This window comes from Notamacropus eugenii, chromosome X (genome assembly GCF_028372415.1).
Source record: "Notamacropus eugenii isolate mMacEug1 chromosome X, mMacEug1.pri_v2, whole genome shotgun sequence".
Classification (NCBI taxonomy): domain Eukaryota; kingdom Metazoa; phylum Chordata; class Mammalia; order Diprotodontia; family Macropodidae; genus Notamacropus; species Notamacropus eugenii.
The window spans coordinates 51,970,668-51,991,937 of record NC_092879.1 but is presented as its reverse complement, the minus strand read 5'-3'; the positions used below and the strand labels follow the sequence as shown (position 1 = coordinate 51,991,937).

At 42.7% G+C, this 21,270-nt stretch overlaps 1 protein-coding gene across 3 annotated transcripts in view; it reads right to left on the bottom strand.

Moving 5' to 3' along the window:
• Positions 1–6,615: 6,615 nt before the first annotated feature.
• Positions 6,616–21,270, bottom strand: part of SLC25A14 (solute carrier family 25 member 14) — a 25,128-nt gene continuing 10,473 nt past the window's right edge. For all 3 annotated transcript variants that reach the window (XM_072626984.1, XM_072626985.1, XM_072626983.1), the window contains 8 exons: positions 19,593–19,740; positions 15,858–15,952; positions 14,731–14,816; positions 13,431–13,526; positions 11,922–12,046; positions 11,067–11,202; positions 8,864–8,944; positions 6,616–7,094 (listed from right to left, as the gene is read on the bottom strand). In XM_072626984.1, coding sequence (XP_072483085.1) covers positions 7,053–7,094; positions 8,864–8,944; positions 11,067–11,202; positions 11,922–12,046; positions 13,431–13,526; positions 14,731–14,816; positions 15,858–15,952; positions 19,593–19,740 — 809 coding nt within the window. In that variant the 3' untranslated portion in view covers positions 6,616–7,052. The remainder of the gene's footprint in view (positions 7,095–8,863; positions 8,945–11,066; positions 11,203–11,921; positions 12,047–13,430; positions 13,527–14,730; positions 14,817–15,857; positions 15,953–19,592; positions 19,741–21,270) is intronic.

Below are 21,270 nucleotides of genomic sequence, written 5' to 3'. Positions count from 1 at the left end.
GACTAGAAAGGACAACAGGAGAGGTGGGACAATCAGGAGAGACTGTCAAAGACTGCAGAAAGGTCAAGAGGGATGAGGACGGAGATAAGGCCATTGAATTCGGCAGTTGGGAGATCACTGGTACCATTGGAGAGAACAGTTTCAGTAGAATGATGAAGTTGCTATTTCTAAGTATCTGGGGGATACAAGATTTAGGTTGCTTCCTCAGGAGTGAAACTTCTTGAAACTTTTAAGAGCTTAAAAGGTATGAACCAGAGTGAGATAAATTTTTTTGTTGCTTAGTTGCTTCAGTCCTGTCTGACTTGCTCTGACCCCGTTTGGGGTCTTGTTGGCAAAGATAGTGGAACAGTTTTCCATTTCCTTCTCCAGCTCATTTTACAGATGAGGAAACTGTGGCTAACGGGGTCAAGTGACTTGCCCAGGGTCACATAGCTAGTAAGTGTCTGAGGCTGGATTTGAACTCAGGAAAATGAGTCTTCCTGACTCCAGGCCACTACACCACCTAACTGCCCAAATACTGGGACAAATACCTGGGCCTTAGTTTCACCCTCAGTAAAATGAAGGGACTGAGTCAGATAATCTCTAAAGTCCCTTCTAGTTGCAGGTCCTAGGATTTTACAATAGTTCAGTACTACTGGTTTCCAAGTGAGGGAATTATCAACACTGACAGCACCAACAGGGGATGGTCTGATGTATGGACAGAAGTGGAGGCAAGCTTCCTGCTTAGTCTAGAATCCAGTAAAATAGGAATGACACTTTAAGGTCATGCCCATCACACTCTCATCCTAAACACAAGGCAGAGGTGAGAAATGAACATGAGGGCCAGTGCATAGAGGCACATTTTTTTTCACTGTCCTAAATGTCTTTTATTAAACAGTAAGTTTACAAATTAATATGTCTTAGTGGTAATGATTAGAGAAGGAAATGGCCAACCACTGCAGTATCTTTGCCAAGAAAACCCCAAATGGAGTCATGAAGAGTCAGACTCAACTGAAACAATTAAACAATAGCAATAATGATGCAGTTGGAGGGTACTGTGCCTTTTCCTAGCAGCATGACAAGATCCACCAACAACAGGATGGAAATTGTAACCCTTCCTAAGGCTCTGGCTTCTCCTGAGAACATACATAAGCCTGCACATCAATCTGTGTTTGTACACTGGTTTGGTGATCCTCTGAGTGCCAGGGTTTCCACTAATAGCTTTATGGAATGAGTCAACAAAATGAATGAATTTGTAGACTCTTAGGAGCCCAGAGTGGTGTCCAGCATGCTCTCTACCTATAACTGGCAAACTTCAGCTGAGAGATACCATAATGCCTATACTTACCATAGGGTACGCTCTTGGGAACTGGATGCTTTCACCCATCACAGCAAATATGTATATGGTAAATGACATAACTTTGATTTTAGCCTGTATCTCACTCAGTCTTTGAGATTTACTAGACGAGAGAGCTCTATGGAAGGTAGATAATGGGGGCTACTGTCAGCAATGCACCTGCTAGAACTATGTTAAATCTTACTGTTCCTCCATGATTCCCCCCTGCCCCCACAAGGCCATCAGGGTTAAGCGACTTGCCCAGGGTCACACAGCTAGTAAGTATCAAGTGTCTGAGGCTAGATTTGAAATCAGATCCTCCTGACTCCAGAATCAGTGCTCTACCCACTGTGCCACCTAGCTGTCCCTCCTCCTTAATTCTTGCAACTATTTATAAGCTTCTATCCTGGCTTACACCTGACGGTAGCCATCAACTAGAAAGTTGGAGGGTTCGATTTTTTAACCAAAGGAAAAGACTTTTATCACAGAATGGTCAGAACATTAGCAGCCCATCCAAATGGGGAACTGGGCCAAGGCCACAGCTGCTGGAGAGAACAAGAGAATGATGGCAGTTGTCAAGCCAAGCCAAGGATACTGTACCCTGGCCTGTGCTTCTGAAAGATGACAGAAAAGCTCCAATCAATCATCTGTTGTTCTCTCCCCTCCAAGAATAGGTCAAGAGCAACAAGGTTCATCCCAAGACCACCATACATGGATGTGGAGGGAGTCTGTGTATGTGTGTACATACATGCATGTGTATGCATGTGCATATGCATGTGCATATGAGCATGTGTGTGTGTGCGTGTGTGTGTGTGCTGGTGAGGGGAGCCACAGTTTCATCTGCAGAGGAAAAGAAGCCTTGCCTTTCTGTTCTGGGTTCTAGGGGTCAAGGGCTCAGATGAACTACCTTCATCTCCTATGGAGTCATCCTGGCAACATCAATCACTTTGCAGCTCCCTGCTCACTAACAGATCTAAACCACAGACCCCTGCTTTTTAAAAAAAAAATATTGTTTAAGAGTGGAACAGTGTGGAGCCTAGAGTTCATATCTACCCTCAGATACTCACTAGCTGCAGGAACTTGGGCAAGTCACTTCACCCCTGTCTCCCTCAGTTTCCTCAACTGTAAAATGGGGATCATAATGGCACCTGTCTCCCAGGGTTGTTGTGAGGATCGAATGGAATCATATTTGTAAAATGCTTATTAGCACAGAGCCTGGCACATAGTAGGTCCTTAATAAATGCTAGTTTTCTTCCTTCCTTCCAGTGTGCTTCACTGCATTCTGGTTCAATGCCCTCATTTTACAAGGTCAAAACTAAGGCCCAAATTGGGAAATAAGCCCAGAGAGAAAAAGCTGCACTTAGGGTCATGGCACTAGATTGAAATTAAAAGAATATTAATTTGGAGCCAGAAGACCTGGATTCAAGTTTTTCTTCTCTATTTACTAGCTTTGTGACCTTGAGCAAATTCCTTTCCTCTTCGCGACCTTATCTATACAAGGAAGGGGTTAGAGGGTTCTTAACCTGGGCGTGGGGGGTAATATTCCAGGGTATCTCTGAACTTGTATGAGGAAAAAATCTTTATTTTCACTCACCTCTGGTTTTCTTTGTAATCTAATGTGTCTTCAGCATTTAAAACCATGATTCTGAAGAGGGGTCCATAAGATTTCCCTCCAGACCTAAATATTCTCTTATAGTTTCCTACAGTAGCAGGTCTTAACTCTAGGCCCCCTAGTTACCAAAGTTGTGCTTAATCAGCCAGAGAATCAGAAATGGCAGAGACCTTGGAGACAGTCTAGTTCATTTTACAATGGGGAAGTTGAGGCACAGAAAAGCCTTGTCCAGACTTGTCCAGAGTCAGGATTTGAGCCCAGGTCTTCTGACTTCAGGTCCAATGTTCATTTCCACAGTCTCCCTGCTAAGCTCCTTTGGCTGGGGAACCTTCACCATTCGTAAGACAGCCCAGGCTATCTGAAAGTACCTTTGCAGAGAGCCTGACAGCAGGTCTAGCTGTCAGCTAGTCAGGAAACCACAGTCTCACCTCCTTGCTGAAGGGGAAAAACTCACTTCACCTAATGGATCGAATGCCACAGTGTAAACTGCACATGAGTTTAACATGCTACTATCTGGCCATATGTTCCAGGGATTTACAAGCTGTTGGGACCAAGATCAGCCATCAGGCTAGAAGAGCCCTCTCATTAGGAGTCTTGGAAATGTCCCAAGCAGCTGCTAGGTGTCTTTAATTTCTGCCTTACATGCATGAAATTGTTCCTGTTTCTTTTTAAAAAATCTATAGACAGGCTTACAGCACACAGTAGTGGAGGTCCAGAGAGGGTACATGTCCAAGATATCACACAAGTTTGAATCCAGGCTCTCCTACTTACTACACACAGGAACTCAGGCAAGCTCCTTCTCCTTGCTGAAATGCAGTCAAGTATTTTTTTCAAATATTGTGTGCTTCCACTGTATACTGCAAGAAATACAAAGTTTAGCAAAGACAAGGGAGCAGCCTTCACCAATCTGTGTCAGAGGCTCAAAGATATATGGATGAAAAGGACCTCAGAGGCCATCTAGTGCAACTCCTCATATTACAGTGGAGGAAACTGAGACCCAGAGAGGGGAAGGGACTTGCCCAAGGCCACATAGTTCAAATTCATATAGGTTTCAGAAAACTCATAGGGGCTAAGATACAAACACATATATGGATTTTGAACTGAAAGGGACTTTAGAAGGAATCTAGTCCACCCCTTTCATGTTAAAAATAAAGTGACTGAGCCCCAGAGACATTGAAAATTCTACCATAAGATATCACATGATAAATGCATTATGGAGGTGCAATGTGCTATGTGAGGTCTCTGGTAAGAAAGTTATCCATCAAGGGAGCTAGTCTGAGAAGGTGACATTTTAATTGGGCTTTACAAGATAAGTAGACATGTAATTGGGGGGAAAATAGAATATTTTTTTTTAAATGACGAGTAGAAATTCAGCAGGCAAAAAGGAGAAGAGGTTTCCAGGCATGGGGAATGGCAACAGCAAAGACAAGAAGTGGAGAAATGCAGCATGGGAGGCAGGGGGAGGGGGGAGGGGTGCAGGGAGGCCCATAGAGCTCAGGAGAAAAGAATGATGGAAGGAAGATAAGACTGGAAAGCCAGGATTTCAGAAGGTCTTACTTTGTTCAGTAGGTAAGCAGTATGGCCTAGTGGATAGAAAGCTAGGCCTGTAGTTAGTAAGATCCGAGCTTAAGTCATCCTTCTGACGTGTCCTATTTGAGCCTAGACAGGCAGGCTAATCTCTCAATGCCCTGGGGATACTCTAAGACTGTTGCAGAGATGATGTCACTCAGAATTGAGAGAGGGAAGTATCTTCATCCAGGAGCTCCCTAGATCAATGAAGTCACAGATCATGTCCCTATCATGTGGATCACTAGTGACAATATGGCGCTAGTGAAGATTTTTGAGCAGGAGTGATATGGTCAGATCTATGCATTAATAAGTAAGAGATTTTTCTGGCAAATCAATTAGAAGGCATAGACAATGGAGGTGGGAAGACCTAATAGGAGGCGATAACAACAGTCTAGGTGGATGGTTATGAGAGCCCCTACCAAGGTGGTGGCAGTAGAAATAGAGGAGAGGCTGAATGTGAAATACCAAAGATAAAGGAGAAGGAAAAAAAATCAAAGATAATCTCAAAGTTATGAAAATAGAAGAACTGGTAAATGGCCACGCAGAAATGGTAAAGTCAGAAGGATAAACAAGTTCAGGAGGAAAGAGGTTTTCAGCATGTTCGGTTTGGATGACCATGCAGAGGTCCTGGAGGCTGTTTCCAGGGCTAGGTAACCTGGTTGATCCCAAAATTGGGATTTCCCATCCCAATATTGGGTCATGTTTCCATTTCTTACAATAAATCCAGTTCTAGTCAAGCCTTATCTCTCACATTTATATCAAGTGTCCACACCAAGACACAGATCACCTTAGATCATGAGGAAGATCTGAGGCCCACTTCAGTAGAGGAGACCATGGATTCTTTGATAAAGTGTCATTCGCTCCAAGCTCTGTCTCAGTGGTTTTTCTTGCAGATTGGACAACTCTGAAAATCCCCACACCACTGAACCAGTGCTGTGTACTTGTGTAGGGAGAAGTGTGATACAATGGAGACAGTAATGGTCTTCAGAGGGGGCGGTCCACAAGACTTGAATTTGAGTAGAAACCCTGACAACTCACTAGCTGTGGGCCTCTGGACAGATCACTTCACCTCTCTAAGGCTGCCATCTCCTCATATGTACACAATGGCTCCCTTGGAGGCTGTTGTGAGCATCAAATGAAACACCACAGAGGAAAGTGTTTTCTAATTATAAAACATGCATGACATAGATGTTTAGGAATGGACCTTACACACTGTGTGTACAGTACAGGTATAAAAGTTAACTATTACTAGTCTTTATATATCAGTTCACAATGTGCTTTTACTTCCTAAGTCTTCTGCATTTGTTTAATGAGTAATTTGTGAGTGATTACTAGATGGAAGAGAAAGGACACTACTACCACTAAATCACCCAGGGGATGAGGAAAATAGGATCAAAAGGCAGGGACCAAGGGCTGAGGGCTAGGACTAAAAGGGCCCTTGGAGAATGCCAAGTTCAAGGAAAATGAGGCCCAAAGAAGGGCAAAGGTGATAGTGGGGAGCCAATAGCAGAGCCAGAATTGCCATGGACGAACTCAGAAGACCCCATTTGAGGAGATAATAAATCAGGACAGATAGCTCAAGTGAGATGTCAGGAGTCTCCTGACTCTAACTCCAATCTCTTTTCTTTCTCCCACCCCCTCAACTCCCTGCCTCTGCATTAAGGCAGGAAGGAAGCCAGGATTTGAAGGGAGAACTACAAGAACCACAAGATACAATTGTGTTCTTTACAGTTCAGAAAATGTTTTGCCATCTACTCTCATGGGAACCTCAGGATCCCTTTGGAAGGCAGATAGGGCAGGGATTAACCCCATCTTCCAGTGAATGGAGGTCAAATGACTTGTGGGCCACTGATTGATCACAGTGGTGATCCCTGCAAACAAATCCTTCCACCTAGTAATAGGAAATACTACAACTTCCATACAAACTGAGAATTTTGTCATCAGTGAAAGGTACCTAGAAAGCACAATATTCAAGGTCTAACCTTAAACATGACTATTTTAAGAGAATTAGGAAGAGCTTCCTCTCCTCCTGCCCTCCCTTCCCCACTGGCACCTCCCTCCTTTCTTGGGTATGTGCTATTCGAGGGCCAAAGAAGAAATAATGACAAGACCAAAGCAATCCTGTCAATAAATACTTTAATGAGAAACAAGGTCTGAAAACGACAACAGCAGGAACTGCCCTGGCCTCTGCCTTCTGCTCTGCCCCATGGCAGGGGCTCCCTAACTGCATTTGGACCCAACTCAGGAGGAAGGTCAATTTTGTTAGCATCCATCTTCACAGAAGATACCCGTCTGGGGCCAGAGAGTCTCACTTTTGATACTTCACTTCATGGAAAAGCCAACCACATGAAAACACAAACACATAACACAACTCCAAATCCTTTGCACCATCTAGGTCCTCTTCATCCAGGATGCTCTCGGGAACCAGGTGCTCAGCAGATACAAAGGTTCTTGTCAAAAGTGCGCCAAGACACAGGGAGCAGGAGAAAATGGTGGTGGGGTTGGCAGCGCTGGGCTGACACACATCTGAGCTACTATGAACAGCATCACTTGCCTTTAGAAGGTAAGCCTCTTTAGCTGCTCATAGGTAATAAAAAACTGAAGACCGAGTCATGGAAGAGACACAAGATTGGGTCACTCTATCACAGTCAAACAAGTCCCCTTAGCCCTAGGGTACTCAGTGACCACTATTCTAAGCTACACTCATTCAAAAGGGCCTTGAAAATATACCCATTGCCCAACCATGTGCCTGGCTAGGCACAAAGGGAGGACAGATATGGTGACTACAGAGGCTAGATTTTTTTTTTATAAAAAAGGACACTTAACAAGTCTTCACAGAAGGAATATTCATTGTTGGACCAGTGTCCTGGTTTTTGATTCAAAAACTATGGATACTGTGAATATAAGCCATAGCTGTTGCCTTTAGTGAGTTTAAAACTTTGCTGGAAAAAATAATATTTAGCTACATGCAATGGCAGAGATGAACATAAATGCAGGAGAAATGGTTTGGCAATCACACTCTCATAGGGTTAGCTGGACTGTCTGGGGGAAATGTACTCAGCTTGGGGGGCAGGGAGCGTCAGTTGGGAAATGTCTACTGTGTCAAAACAAAATACATCCAAAATGTGCATGTGAGAGTGTTAGACTATGTGGTATAGGAGTTGTGAGAAGAAAAAGATTCCCCCCACCTTCCCCCTACCCCCCCGCAATTAGAGCTAGGCTCCAAACAAGCAGAGAATGTGCAATCTGGTAACCTTCCCATGAGCACATCCAATGCTCTTTAAATGTTGATTATCATAGACAGTCCTCCATGCTGATGCTACTCTGCTCTAGATACCTACTCCATGGGGCATCTTCCTGAGGTCCCCTTCATCCCCAGGTATTTTGGTCCTACTTTGTATTGGGGAGAAGGATAAGATCAAAACCACCCCAGTGTGCTACATCCTCTGGGCACTTCCCCAAAAGCTTTTTTGAAACCCTGTGGCTCAGGAGCCATGTCATTGTCATGTACAAGTCAAGAATAGTTTTTAAAATAGAAACAAACCATATGAATGTAATGGAATACTATTGTGCTATAAGAAATGACAAACAGGAAGCCTTTAGAGAGAGGTCTGGAAGGACTTATATGAACTGATGCTGAGGGAAAGGAGCAGAACCAGGAGATCACTGTACACAGTAACAACCACAGTGTGCAAGGAATTTTTCTGGTAGACTTAGCCCTTCACAGCAATGCAAGGACCTGGAATATTCCCAAAGGACTCTTGAGGCAAAATGCCAACCACATCCAGAGAAAGAATATGGAACTGGAATGCAGAATGAAGCAGAATATTTTCTCTTGTGTTTTGTTTGGGTTTTTCCTCATGGTTTCTCCCATTCATTTTAATTCTTCTATGCAACATGACTAATAAGAAAATGTGTATAATAAGAATGAATGTATGTGCAGAACCCATATATGATTGCATGCCATCTTGGGGAGGGAGGGAGAGGGAAAAAATCTAAGATTTATGGAAGTGATTGTAGAAAACTGAAAACAAATAAATTTTAAAAAATAGAAACAAATCCAAACCAACCACCTTTTACCCATCTATTCCAAACCCTTTGGTTTGCCTCAGCCTCCAGAGAGAGAGAGAGAGAGAGAGAGGTCTGTGGCTTCCAAGCCCAGTCTCATCTGATAAACTGTTTCAATATCTGACTATGTCCCACTCAGGACCGGAGCTTTGTTTTAATCTTTCATTCATTTCTACTACCATTTGTGCCCCTGAGTTTCTTATCACCCAAATCTCCCAACAATCATGAATTTCTGCCCTCTGTCTGAATTACCTGGTAGTTTCTAGCACCTGCTTCCCTTCTCAAGTTCCAAAGGATACAATAATGTTCCAAGGGCCCAGGCGGAGCCAGTTTGGCCAAAATCCCTTATAGAGGGCAAAGAAGCCTTCACTCTTCCAAGTCTGAGGAGACAGAAAACAAAAAGCAGAGTGTATTTATTTTGCCTGGGCCTTCATTTCAGACAATTCCACCCTACTCTCCACAGGGATTCTGGTTACCTACCCAAAGTAGCTTACATCCTCAGTATTGCTATAGAATGACCTGCTTATAAACAGCCTCTCTGAACAGTCTGTCCTGAACAATGATCATTTCTGACTTTTTACCTAAAACTTATTAATAGTTGGATTTTTTTTAAGGATGACCCTGCATGTTCATGTGTATATTAAATATGTCCCACTCTATTCTTCAAAAGACACTGGAAGCACTGGAAAAAAATACCCTTCCCAACCAATTCTCTGAGCCCATGCAGATGAAACTTGATGCAGGAAGTAACTTTGGGAAGTAATTTCTGGGAACACAGCTGGAATGAGCTCCACCTAGTGGCTATTTGGGAACTGCCTAGAGAAAGATAGTCTCTGAGTGCTGTGTACACTCCCTTACCCAAAGCATTGAGAACTTGTTTACCAGGTGACAGTTATAGCACCCAGGTCATTCTTTTGAGAATGGTGCCAGGAAAGGATGAAAGGCAGCCCAAATGAAACCCAGGTGAATTAAGCAGACAGAAGTAAAAGGCACCAAGAACGATGGGACAGACCAACTGATTGATCAAGCGTCAACTTCCTGGAAGCCCACTACCACCATTGCTCCCAAAATAACCTTGATGCCCTTGTCTGAGACAGAATAAAGGCAAGAACATTCATGGCTCAGGGCAAGGAAGCCTTATATATTTTCTTGCATTCTACAAGTCAGTCCATGGTACTCAACAGGTAATGAACACCACAAATGAACAGGGTCTGGCCTTACTTCAGATACAAGGCATCAAATTCACAGAGACCTGCTGGGTATATCTTTTAAGTTTACTATCTGTTGAGCACATTATAAATTCTGGAAGTACAGCAAAAAAAGGACACATTTTAAAACCTTTTGTAATTTCAAAAACCATGCTGGTAACTGAAAATTGACTTTACTGAAGACATGTTAGGGGGAACAGTGATGATTCAAAGCAAATTTACTCTGCACATTTCCCTTTGTTTTTCATTACGAGGGAAGAGAAAATAATGATTTTAGAAACAGCTGATGGTTTTGTCAGGTCCTTAGAAATGAATACCTAATAAACCTCTGGGAGGGTCCGAGTGGGTTGATGGGTGAGTACGTCTGCAGCATTCCCTTCTAGCGAGAGATAAAACTGGGTCAGGGTAGGCCTGGGCAGCCAGAAGCCAGTGCCAGAGGAACAGAGAAGGTGGGTCCAAGATCTCAAGAAGTTCAAGAAGGAGAGCTATGATGTGACAGCTGTTAAATGTCAGTGACCAATACCTCTTTGCTGGTAGGCAACTGTTGCCCAGGCTGGCAGCATATATTGGTGGAAAGGGAAGTTTAGAGTTAAAAAAAAAGTGAGACCCAGGGGTAATGTGTTAGGAAAATAAATTTCAACTTTGTATATACAAAAGCATCCCTGAATTTATTTATTATATGTGTTCCTTAAAAGTATGTAGTGACATTTTTGCATGTCAGATCTTTTTGTTTTTAATATACTTGGGGGAGATTGTTATCTAAAGACATTTATGCTTCAGAACTTGTCCCAAGGTTGGTGTCCCTACATATTTTAAGACTCACTAAGATAAAACCAGAAAGAAAACAAAGTTAACAAAAAAATAAGGATGGAGAGAAGAGAGTAAAGTAATGTGGAAAGAGGTGCCAAATTTCAGAGAACTTCTCCCCCCCACACACACACATACACATACTCTCCCACCTTCTCTAAATAGATTAGTCAAAGCAAGATTTCCCAAAGCAAGAAATAAACCAAACCAGGCTCTGGAGCTCTCACCACCCAAACAGATAAGGGAGGTAGACCTTTCTCAAACCCAGGGTCAGATAGCAACAGAGAAACAAACACATCCTTCAAGCTGACTTTGTCTTCAGGGGTTGTGCTAACAATCATAGCTACTTTCTAACCCAATCACACCTCACCCCTGGCAAAACTATAAGGCTGGGAAGCAGTATTTCAGTAAGCTAAATAAGGTCTTCGGAATTTGTCTTTTAAGATGGCATTTAGAAGCTCTGTTGTCCCATCGGAATGCTCCGTACCTTCAGCAGGCCATCCAAAGTGCCCTTGTACAGTTCCACATTGCCCACAATGGCCCGCTGGTTCATCATGCGGGTGCGCACCACATCAACTGGGTTAGAAGCAAGAGCTCCAGCCAAGCCACAGGAAAAGCTGGAACTGAAGACACAAACCATTCAGAGAAGAGCTCAGTAGGCCCCAGCCTACCGCATGGCTCCCTACTCCTAAAAAGGCCAACTATTTGGGAAGAATAGGATGCTTTCTCCTTTCTACCTATTTAAGGAGGCATAAAGATGGGCCCTTGTAAGTTATGAACACAGACTGAGCCTGCTGCTTGGGAAGGCAGGTTACGAGGTGAGATAAGCTACTTGAGCAAGGGGGTCACACACCATCCATTAGTTATCAAGGCTATTCAAAACATAGCTTCAGAAGCACAATGCACTTGGATAGAAGCCTATATGATTACAGGAATAGGCAAGAAAATCCAAGAGAGAAGGAAAAACTCCCCAGTGCTCAGCCAGGATCTATGATTCTGAACCATGTAGTCTACTGAATTTCAGCTTCTTCCTGACTCCTGCCAAGCAAAGTTTACTTTTTAAATGAGTTAGGCCAAAGCAGTTTCCAGCTGTGGGGCTTCACTAGGGGGCTCTGTGCAAACAGGTGTCAAGCCTCTAGGCACCTGGTTTGCTGCCCACACTCTCTGGAATCCCCGAGGGGAACATTTCTCAGAAGGCCTGGGTAATGGGAGAGACAAAGGTCTACCTCAATGTTGGCCACAAGCGCCAATAACTGATTTTGTGGCAGGAATGCAATGAATGAAGCCTCAGATGCATTTGAGATCCAGAGTACAAAGAGTAGGAGACATGTGGTATACTTACACAAAGTGGGTAAAGATTGTGTCTCCCAGCAGCCCTGACATTATTAAGTGCTTTTTGGTAATATCATAGACCGGCAGCTCCACTCCCACAACGATAGCAGCACGCTGAGCAGTTGGGACCACACCCTGCCAAACACAAGCATCAGTGAACACAGAGGAAAGCACAGCTACTGGGATGAAGCAGAGCTGAGAAGGGCCAAAACAACCCCATCTGAAAAGCCAGAAATGGCTCTCCCAGAATGAGGGCTCTAACACTAGGATATCTGAATTCTGACTTCAGTCTTCTGCTAGAACAAAGCAAAACAACATATATGCAGCAAGACTAGCCAACAAGGAAAAAAGCTCATCCTGAGGTTCTTTCCATCCAAGCCTAGGAAGGTCAGGAAGGATGCATGCTAGAAAGGCAGCAAAGGAAGGAGGAAGAAAGTAGATGGGTAGTCAAGCCCCGCCCTGGAGCTCTGCCAGAGAGCCAGGCTTCCCTCCTGGGGCCAGCACCACCACAGTCTCCCTGGGCCCCCAACTAATGGCAGGGCAGGAGCTTAAGCACCTCCGAATTTCATACCTCCCACTACTCCTCTGCTCTTTGTCTCACTCTTGCTTTGTGGGGTTTCTTTTGATGCTCCAGTCAGGCGAGCCAGGCCAGTCACTGGCTGTCATTAAGTGACAAGGCCATTTTTTAATGTAAAACTTTGTAGAAGGATTTCCAAAGGATTTCCACTTTCTCTCTCTCTCTCTCTCTCTCTCTTTCTCTCTCTCTCTCTCTCTCTGCACAGCAGGCTTGTGAACATGAGTCTTATTTGTATTTATTTACAAGGGTCCCCTAGTTCTTGGCCATAAACTGTTTTTCAATAGCATGGAAAAGAGTGATCAAAGAACTAAATCCATAGTCATATACTAGTATAATGGATCAAAATTAAATGAGAGAGGCAGCCCACTGTACCATAAGTCAGACCTACCATATGACCTTAGGTAAGTCACTTCCTCTCTCTGGGCCTGTTTCCTTCTCTGTCAGATAAGAAGGTTAAACTAGACCAGGGGTAGGGAACCTGCAGCCTTGAGGTCAGGCAGCCTTTTGACTGAATCCAAATTTTACAGAACAAATCTTTTTATTAAAAAGGGGATTTGTTCTGTGAAGTTTAAATTCAGTCAAAGGGCCACACTCGAGAACCTAGAGGGCCACACTTGAGAACCTAGAGGGCCACATGTGGTCTTGAGGCCACAGATTCCCCACTCCTAAACTAGACCATCTCTATGAACTCTTGTTCAAGAGTTCTTTAAGTCTATGAGTGAAACTAGATGTAATAAACTTCCAATAAAAATTAACCTTAAGACTACTTGCAAAGTGTTGTCCTTTCATAAACAATTTGACACTGTAAAGGTAAGGGGCTTATTACTGAATTTCTTGAATCGCTCAAGAAATTATAACTGCTTAGCAACAGTAGGATCTATTTCTAAAAATCAATTTCCACTGCCATTGACATAGAATAAGGCCCAGAAGACCAGTGCTCACCCTCCACAGGCCCCTAGTGCCTTCTTGCTGGTATATATCGATGAAGCTGCCAATCATGCCCCCTTGGAACAAGCTTCCTTGAGCTTGCATCCGAATCTAAGACAAGAAAAGGCAAATGTCTCACTCTGATCAGAGACAGATTAAAAGGAACGCTGTGGTTAAGAAAATAAAATGGGTCTTGAATGAAAATCAGTAACCACTGTGATGAAATGAACACATCAGATTTCATGAAGGGGCAGGAGGAAAGGGTGAGGAAGGTTGGATTTTCCTGCCTCGTATTCCTTACAAGCAAATTTTGCCATTACTGGAGGAGGAAAATAATTCTGAGGGACCTGGGGTTAGAGAGTTCAGTGAGGAAATGAAAAGAACACACTTAAATCTCCAAAAGGAGATGTACTGCTCAAAAGTGACAGAGAGGGACTGAGGTGCTCTGGTGATACCCAGAGGGCTGCATCCTGGATTCCACTGGCAGTCAGAGGATGCCTGTGGCCCCCTTCTCAGAAGAATGATTTTTAATGTATAAAATACATTCCACAGTATTTACAAAGGAACTCAATTATGCTCAAATTGTTATCACTATTTTTTTTTCCACTATTTTTTTAAGAGTTCCAAGACCCAATCGGCTGGAGGAGGGCCTCCAATTTGCCCCCAGGCAGCTCTCCTCAGTGGAAACCATATTGACAGCTGCAGTTGAGATGCTCCCAGAACAAGAAAGTAGGGGTGAATCTGGATCCAGACAGAGTATTCACAGACCCAGAGATGGTGCTCAGGAATAATATATGCTCATGGGCCCGAGAACTCCAGGAACTAAAAAAATACATTTTGGCCCACAAAGTACAAAGGAAGAAACATCATTTTCAACTTGGGGGTGGGGAGAAGCAGGAGAGAGGCCAGGAAAGGTTTCAAGAAGGAAATTCCATTTCACCTTCCCATAAGTTCAAGTTATTTATCTATTTCAATTTCCCATCAATGGTAGGAAGTCTACCTAAATATTAATCAGGGAGTGGGGAGAGGGGTAGACAATGATGTCACTGGTATAGGGAACTCCAGGGTGTGGAAACTCCATCCACCAAGGAAGGCTGGTACCTACTCTGCAACTTCAAGTTTTTGAGAGACTCCTGGGGCAAAGAGGAGGGGAAGTGACTTGTCCAGAGTTACACTCTGCTGCTTGTTGGACTTGACAAACCTGAAGGAAGACTTCTTCCTTCCCCAATGGGGCCAACTACCTCGGGTTTTCACCAGGCCCCAATTCAAGCATAAAACCACATGTTCCAATCAGCCCAAGATGCCATGCACTTACCTTTAACACATCTGTAGGGTTGGCTATAGTGGATGATATCACTCCAGACACCACCCCACAGATCATGTTAATTAGAAGGGTTTCATCTGGAAAGAAAAGGAAGATGGAAGATCACTCACTGTGAGTTTATACCAGAATCCCAGAACATAATGCTGGCACAGTGGCAAAAGAAAGCCATGGGATCAGCAGAGATTGCTTTAAAGTAGAACTGCTGATCTTTTGCCAAAGAAATCCAGAGACTGAAGATGCCATATTAGGTCCAAGAATCTTTAAGTTCTTCAAAGTCACAAGCTTGACCCCAAAGAAGAAATGAAAAAATGTACTTCCCTCCTGTTCTTCGCAGAGGTAGGGAATTATCAATCAGTTAACCACTAAACATTTATTAAGCGCCTTCAATATGCCTGGCACTGCACTAAGCACTGAGCACACAAAAAGAGGCAAAAGACAGTCCCTACCTCAAGGAACTCACATTCTGATGGGGGAGATAACAAACAAAAAATGTGTAAACAAGTCAAATCCAGGGTAAGTAGGAAATAACTAAGAAAGAATTAAGAGGGGCTGGGAGAGGCTTCCCATAGAAGGTGGGATTTTAGTTAGTACTTAAAGGAATTCAGGGAGGGGAAACATGTCAAGTGTGGCGGACAGCCAGAGATAATATCTAGAGCTGAGACACAGAGTGTCTTGTTCATGGATCAGTCAAGAGGCCACTGCCACGGGATCAAAGAGTATGTGATGAGGTAATAAAGATGTAAGAAGACTGGGAAGGCAGAAGGGGCAGGTCTGGAGGACTTCTAAACTGAGAAAAAGAATCTCCTGAAATCATTCTACAACAGAGGAGAGAACAAAAGAGGCAACTGGCCTCCTCGGAGGAGATCATCTTATTCATTTGCTGAGCAACAGGATTCTACCACAGGCCCTCCAGCAAGGGTGAACCTGAAGGGTGATGCCACAGTGTGCAGAAGTCAGCTCCCCAGGGACAGTAGGCCTAAGTGAGAACACTTCCCCTCCAAGCACACAAGTTGAGCTATCATCTATCATGCTGTGGCCTGCCATCAGCTCTTGGGAATGGGGGCGGGGCTCCAATAACCCGTTCAAATAACACCTCCAAGCAAACTACCCACACTGACCTTCTAAACGATCTACAAACAAACGCTTCAAGCTTTGATAGATGCCAATCTTGATGGTGCCATAGGATGCTTGTCTTAGTAAAGCAGGAGCAATTCTGTAAAAGAGAAGAGGCAGGGCCAAGGGTAAGCATTTTGCAAATGAGCTGTCTAACATCACACAGCTTTTCTTTAGATCTCAGGTACTTCATTCAATCTACACTTATCAAGTACATATGAACAGCCCTGTGCCTGCTGCTGGGGGACAGACAGACATGGCCCTTGCCCTAGAGAAGCTTACAATCTAGTGGGAACAGAAGAGGTGTGTTCAAATAAATATAACACAAATTAGAAAATCACTATAAAATTGGAATCTAAAGCACTATGAAATCAGAGGATGGAGAAATCACTGCCAGCTGGGAGGGGAAATCGATAAAGATTTGGTTGGGAAGGTAGTATTGTAGTCAGGGATAGCTAAGATGTCAATAGAAGTGAGGAAGGAGGGTATTCCAGGCAGAGGGAACAGGATCAGAGGCAAAGAGCTGGGGAGCATGGGACATACTCAGGGGACAGCAAGAAGTCTTGTTTAGCATTGAGTATGTGATGGAGAAGAGCAGGATAAGGCTGGAAAGCTGGGTCAAATTTTGAATGCCAGTCTAAAGAGCTCATTTTTCATTTAGTATGTAATGGGGATACCAAGAGGGCTTTTGAAAAGCAGTGATGTGGATGTAAAAGAATTAGAATGACTTTTAAAAATTCTCCTTCATAAACAGTAGAGAATAAACCTTCAAGAGATATTAGAGCAGGGGCTCTTAACCTGGGGTCTGTGAATGGTTTTTTAATACTCTGATAACTGTTTTTCCCAGTCTAACTGGATTCCTTTGTAATTCTATGTATTTTATTGTATGCATTCTAAGAAGAGCTTAACCAGGCAGACTCTCAAAGGGGTCCATGACACAAAGAAGGTTAAGAACCTTTGTTCTAGACCTAAGTTCTTAAAAGAGGGGTGGAGAACCTTTGGCCTCGAGGCCACATGTGGCATTCTAGGTCCTCAGGTGCGACCTTTTGACTGAATCCAAGTTTTACAGAACAAATCCTTTTATTAAGGGGATTTGCTCTGTGAAGTTTGGATTCAAAGGACCACACTTGAGGACCTAGAGGGTCACATGTGGCCTCGAGGCTACAAGTTTCCCACCCCTATAAAAGATCCTACCCCTTTAAAAGTCTGCTCAGGAACCCAGGGAATTTCAACTTATCTGTCTCTGAAGATTTCTTCAAAAGGAGAACTGTAGCTCAGTTCTCCACTGGCCACAAACATATACAGGTCTTCTCTATTCTTAAAGCTTCACTTGACTCACTCACCCCCTCTAGCTATCACCCTGTGCCTTTCCTCGCTTGAACTGCCAAACTTAGAAAGAATTATCTGTATTTGCTGCCGCTATTTGCTACCAAGACCGATTCTCAACCCCTGGAAATTTAGCTTCTGACCTCGCTGCTCAAAGTGGCTCTCAAGAGTTATCAACTATCTCATAACTACTAAATCTAACAGTTATTTTTTCAGGCCTCATCTTCTCTGACTTCCCTATGATTTCTAACACTGCTGATTATCTTATTCTAAATACTCCCCTTTCTCTTGGCTCCTATGACACTATCTGCCGACCTATCTGACTACTCTCCTTTAGTCTTCCCTCTTAGTTCTTTTATCTATCTCCTATCCCCTAAGTGTATGTGTCCCCCAATGCTCTCCCTTCCCTGGTCTCCCTTCTCTGGCTACACTCTCTCCCTTGGTAACCTCAGCAGCTCCCATGAGATTATCTCTAAGTAGATAACTCCCAAATCCATCCTGAATCTTTCACCTAAAATCCAATTCCTCCATTACCAGGGGCTGATAGACAGGTCTAGGCTGATGCTCCATCAGCACACCTAACACACAAAATGTGGCCCCCTCTTTCTGCCAAGGACACCATGATCTTGGGGACTTCAGAGTCCCCTTGATTCTTAACCTCAGCGTCATCATTGCCTTTTTCCTCTCCCTACCCTACCCTCCTCCCTACTCTACCACCAGTTGCCAAGTCTCACACTATGAACCACCATGATACTGCTCACATTTGACCCTCCTTTTCCCTCCCACAGCCAATGTGCTAGTTCAAGCTCCTAATTAGGATCATGGCTTCCAGTTTCTCTCCTCTCCAATCCATCCTCCATGAAACTGCCAAAATACTCTTCCAAAGACACAGGTTTGATCAAGTTATTCCTCTGTTCAAAAGCTATCAGTGGTTCCCCATTGTTTCTAAAAAAACAAAACAAAAAACTCCTCAGCATGAAATTTAAGTCTGGCCTTCATCTGGTCCCAACTTACCTCTTTAACCTTACTTATTTCCCCATCATGTACTTTAATTTCTAAACAAATTGGCTTATTAGCTCTTCTTCACCCTTGACAATCAATGTCCTTCCTCTGTGAATTCATGTAAGCCATCCCCCATGCCTTGAATGTACTCCTTCCTCAGCTGCTCCTCTCAGAATCTCTATCTCCTTCCTGGCTCAGCACAGCTCCTAGGCCCCTACATGAAGCCTTTCTTGATGCCCCTATAGCCTACCCCTCAAGAAAGAGTAAACATAGCTGCTCCCTCCTTCACCTAGGTTCTTTTCATTTATCGATGTACCTGATGTAGCCTCTCAGCAAAGTGGAGGCTCTCTAGGGATGGTGGATCTTTGGTTTGGGTCTTTGTCTCCTAGTACTAAGCACAGTCTATAGACGAGGCAATGAAACAGTGTTTGTGGAATTAGACTGCAGAAGCTGACAAAAGTAAGAAATGTTTTGATTGTCCATGTTGGTCATAAGGAACAAGATGACATGGGTCACTGGTGAATCATTCATTACCAGTTCTTCAGAATGCATTATATTTGATTTTTTCTGTCCAAATAAAGTTTGACTAAGATTGATAAGGTTATTTTCCATTCCATTCAATACAATAGACAGTAATTAGGCACCTACTATATGGAAAGCACCATACTACCAATAGGAAAGATACAAAGTTTATGGATAAAACTTAGTTCCTGCCATCATGGAACTCATTTTAAAGAAGGAATAAAACAGAAATACAGACAGCTCAAATATACAATACCATAGTATAAATACTTTAGGAGAGGTCTCAGATAATCAGACTTTCTGGAAGCCTACCTTCAAATTATCCAATGCATCAGAATACCAGAGCTGGAAGAGACCTTAGAGATCACCTAGTGCAATGTCCTCATTTTTACAGAGGAGGGTACCAAGTCCCAGAGGGTGATTTGCTCAAGGTGAAGGAGGCAGTAAGTGACAGAGCCAGGTTTTTGCCTCCCAATTCAACACTCTTTCCACATCATTCTCACTTTTTGTGCTTTCCATTTCATAGGTCAACAGCTAGAATACTCTTTCTTTAAAGGGGAATTCCAAATCTTTCAATCCAGGAAGGAAGGAAGTAAATATTCCAGAATCACATACCCTGATGGATGGTTAATTATGACTACTTATGATGGCTATAACTAACCTTTATGATGACGTGAAAAATCCAGTTCTAGGATGTCACATCATCTATTTGAAAATATATCAGTTCTAGACAACATAGCATAGAATACCAGACTCAAGGCTTGGCAAATAGATAAAGTATGAACTGCATGACATATTGGTTAATATGAAGAATACAAAACCACATATTTAGAATTCTGTGGCTTCTTTGAAAATTCTACCTATCATAAGAAGGAGAAACATAGTCTTACCCAGAATACAGGGCTAGAATACCTTCTTCTTTATAGATCCGGAATAAGGCATGGAACATTCCTTTATATTTTATCTCTTTAAAGCGAGCATCGATGGTTTGGCCTTGAACCTGAAGGCGTGTTTTGGTAAGATCCACTGGAAAGGTTCCTGAGGAGGAAAACAGCCATTCAGAGATACTTACAAAGAGTACCAAGGGCAGATCTGAACACAAGAATTGAGTCTAAATATATGACAATTAAAAAAAAAGATTAGAAATAATTCTCATAACCAATAGTACAAAAGTGAACTAGGAATCAGTAGATTGTAGTTGTCACTCAAATGCTAATGAGCTGTGTGACCTTGGGCAAATGACTGCTCTTCTCAGGGCCTCAGCTTCTCCATCTATAAAATGCAAGAGTTAGACAAGATGGTCTTTTCCTTCCAGCCCTATGGTTCTATGATTCTATACTGCAATTGGGTTATCTCCAGTCATCCTGATGAATATCTGGTCACTGGATTCAGATGGCTCTGGAGGAGAAGTGAGGCTGGTGACCTTGCACAGCCCTCCCTTACTCACAACTAAGTCAAGTGCAAGTCATGTCATCATTTCTCTGATGGCGTGGTCTTCTTCGGCAACAAAGGATGAACACAACAACAATTGCAATAGAAAGCTGTCAGAGGACCACACTTTTTTGTGTTAAAGTGAAAAGTACTTTCATGAGATAATATATGCGAAGTACTTTATTGGAATGTAAGCTATTACATTATTATAATCACAAATTACCATATTGCCAGATGACTTCTAGTATTAATACTACTGAACTCATGTTATAGCAAGATATCTTATGGCAAGTTTTTAATTCATTGCTAATTCTATGAAATTTAATCAACAACCAAAATGCTTTCTGGATGAGTTTTCATAGTATGCTATTAGGACTGAGTTTTTGTACCACAAAATGCTCCAAAAGTCCCACAAATAAGTACAGATTGAATACAAAGAGAGGTCTGGAAATTATCTGTTTGGTTAAACTCAAACTTTTTGCATTATTGCAAACTTATAGAAGAAGTATAGATTGCCAGGCAATTACTTTCCACTATTCTCAGATGAACAGTTCGACCAGCTTTTCAGTTAAGAACAAGTCAATTACCAACTCCTGCTCCTTTGCAGAAATGGAGGTCCCCAGGATATAGAGCAATGCATATAATCTCAGGGGTTTTTTAATATGATGATTGTTTTACTAAATTTTTTTTCTCTTATTCCTCCAGGAGGGGGAAAGGAAAAGACACAGGGAAGTTGTTAGTGATCCAAAAACCAAAAAAAAGATACCAATATAATCTATCTATTCCACAGAATTTAGAGCTAGAGTGGACCTTAGAGATTATTTCCTTTTAGATTGTTTTGAAAATTCTAAGGGAAGCTACAAAGATAATAAGCAAGACAAAGTCCATAAAAGAGTTTATAATCTAATACAGAAAAAAAGAAAATAATTAACACAAATTAGAATAGAAATGTATGAAAGGAGATTAAGGCTTTAAGGGATCAAATTCGAGAGAAATCATTTCCAGCTTGGGAGGTGGGGAGAGAAAAAAGGAGGGACACATCACCAAATCAAGAAAGAAAGAGCTAAAAAGGTAGCATTTGATCTGTTTCCTGAAGGGTGGGTAGGATGTCAATAAGGGAGAGAGGCATTGCAAGGA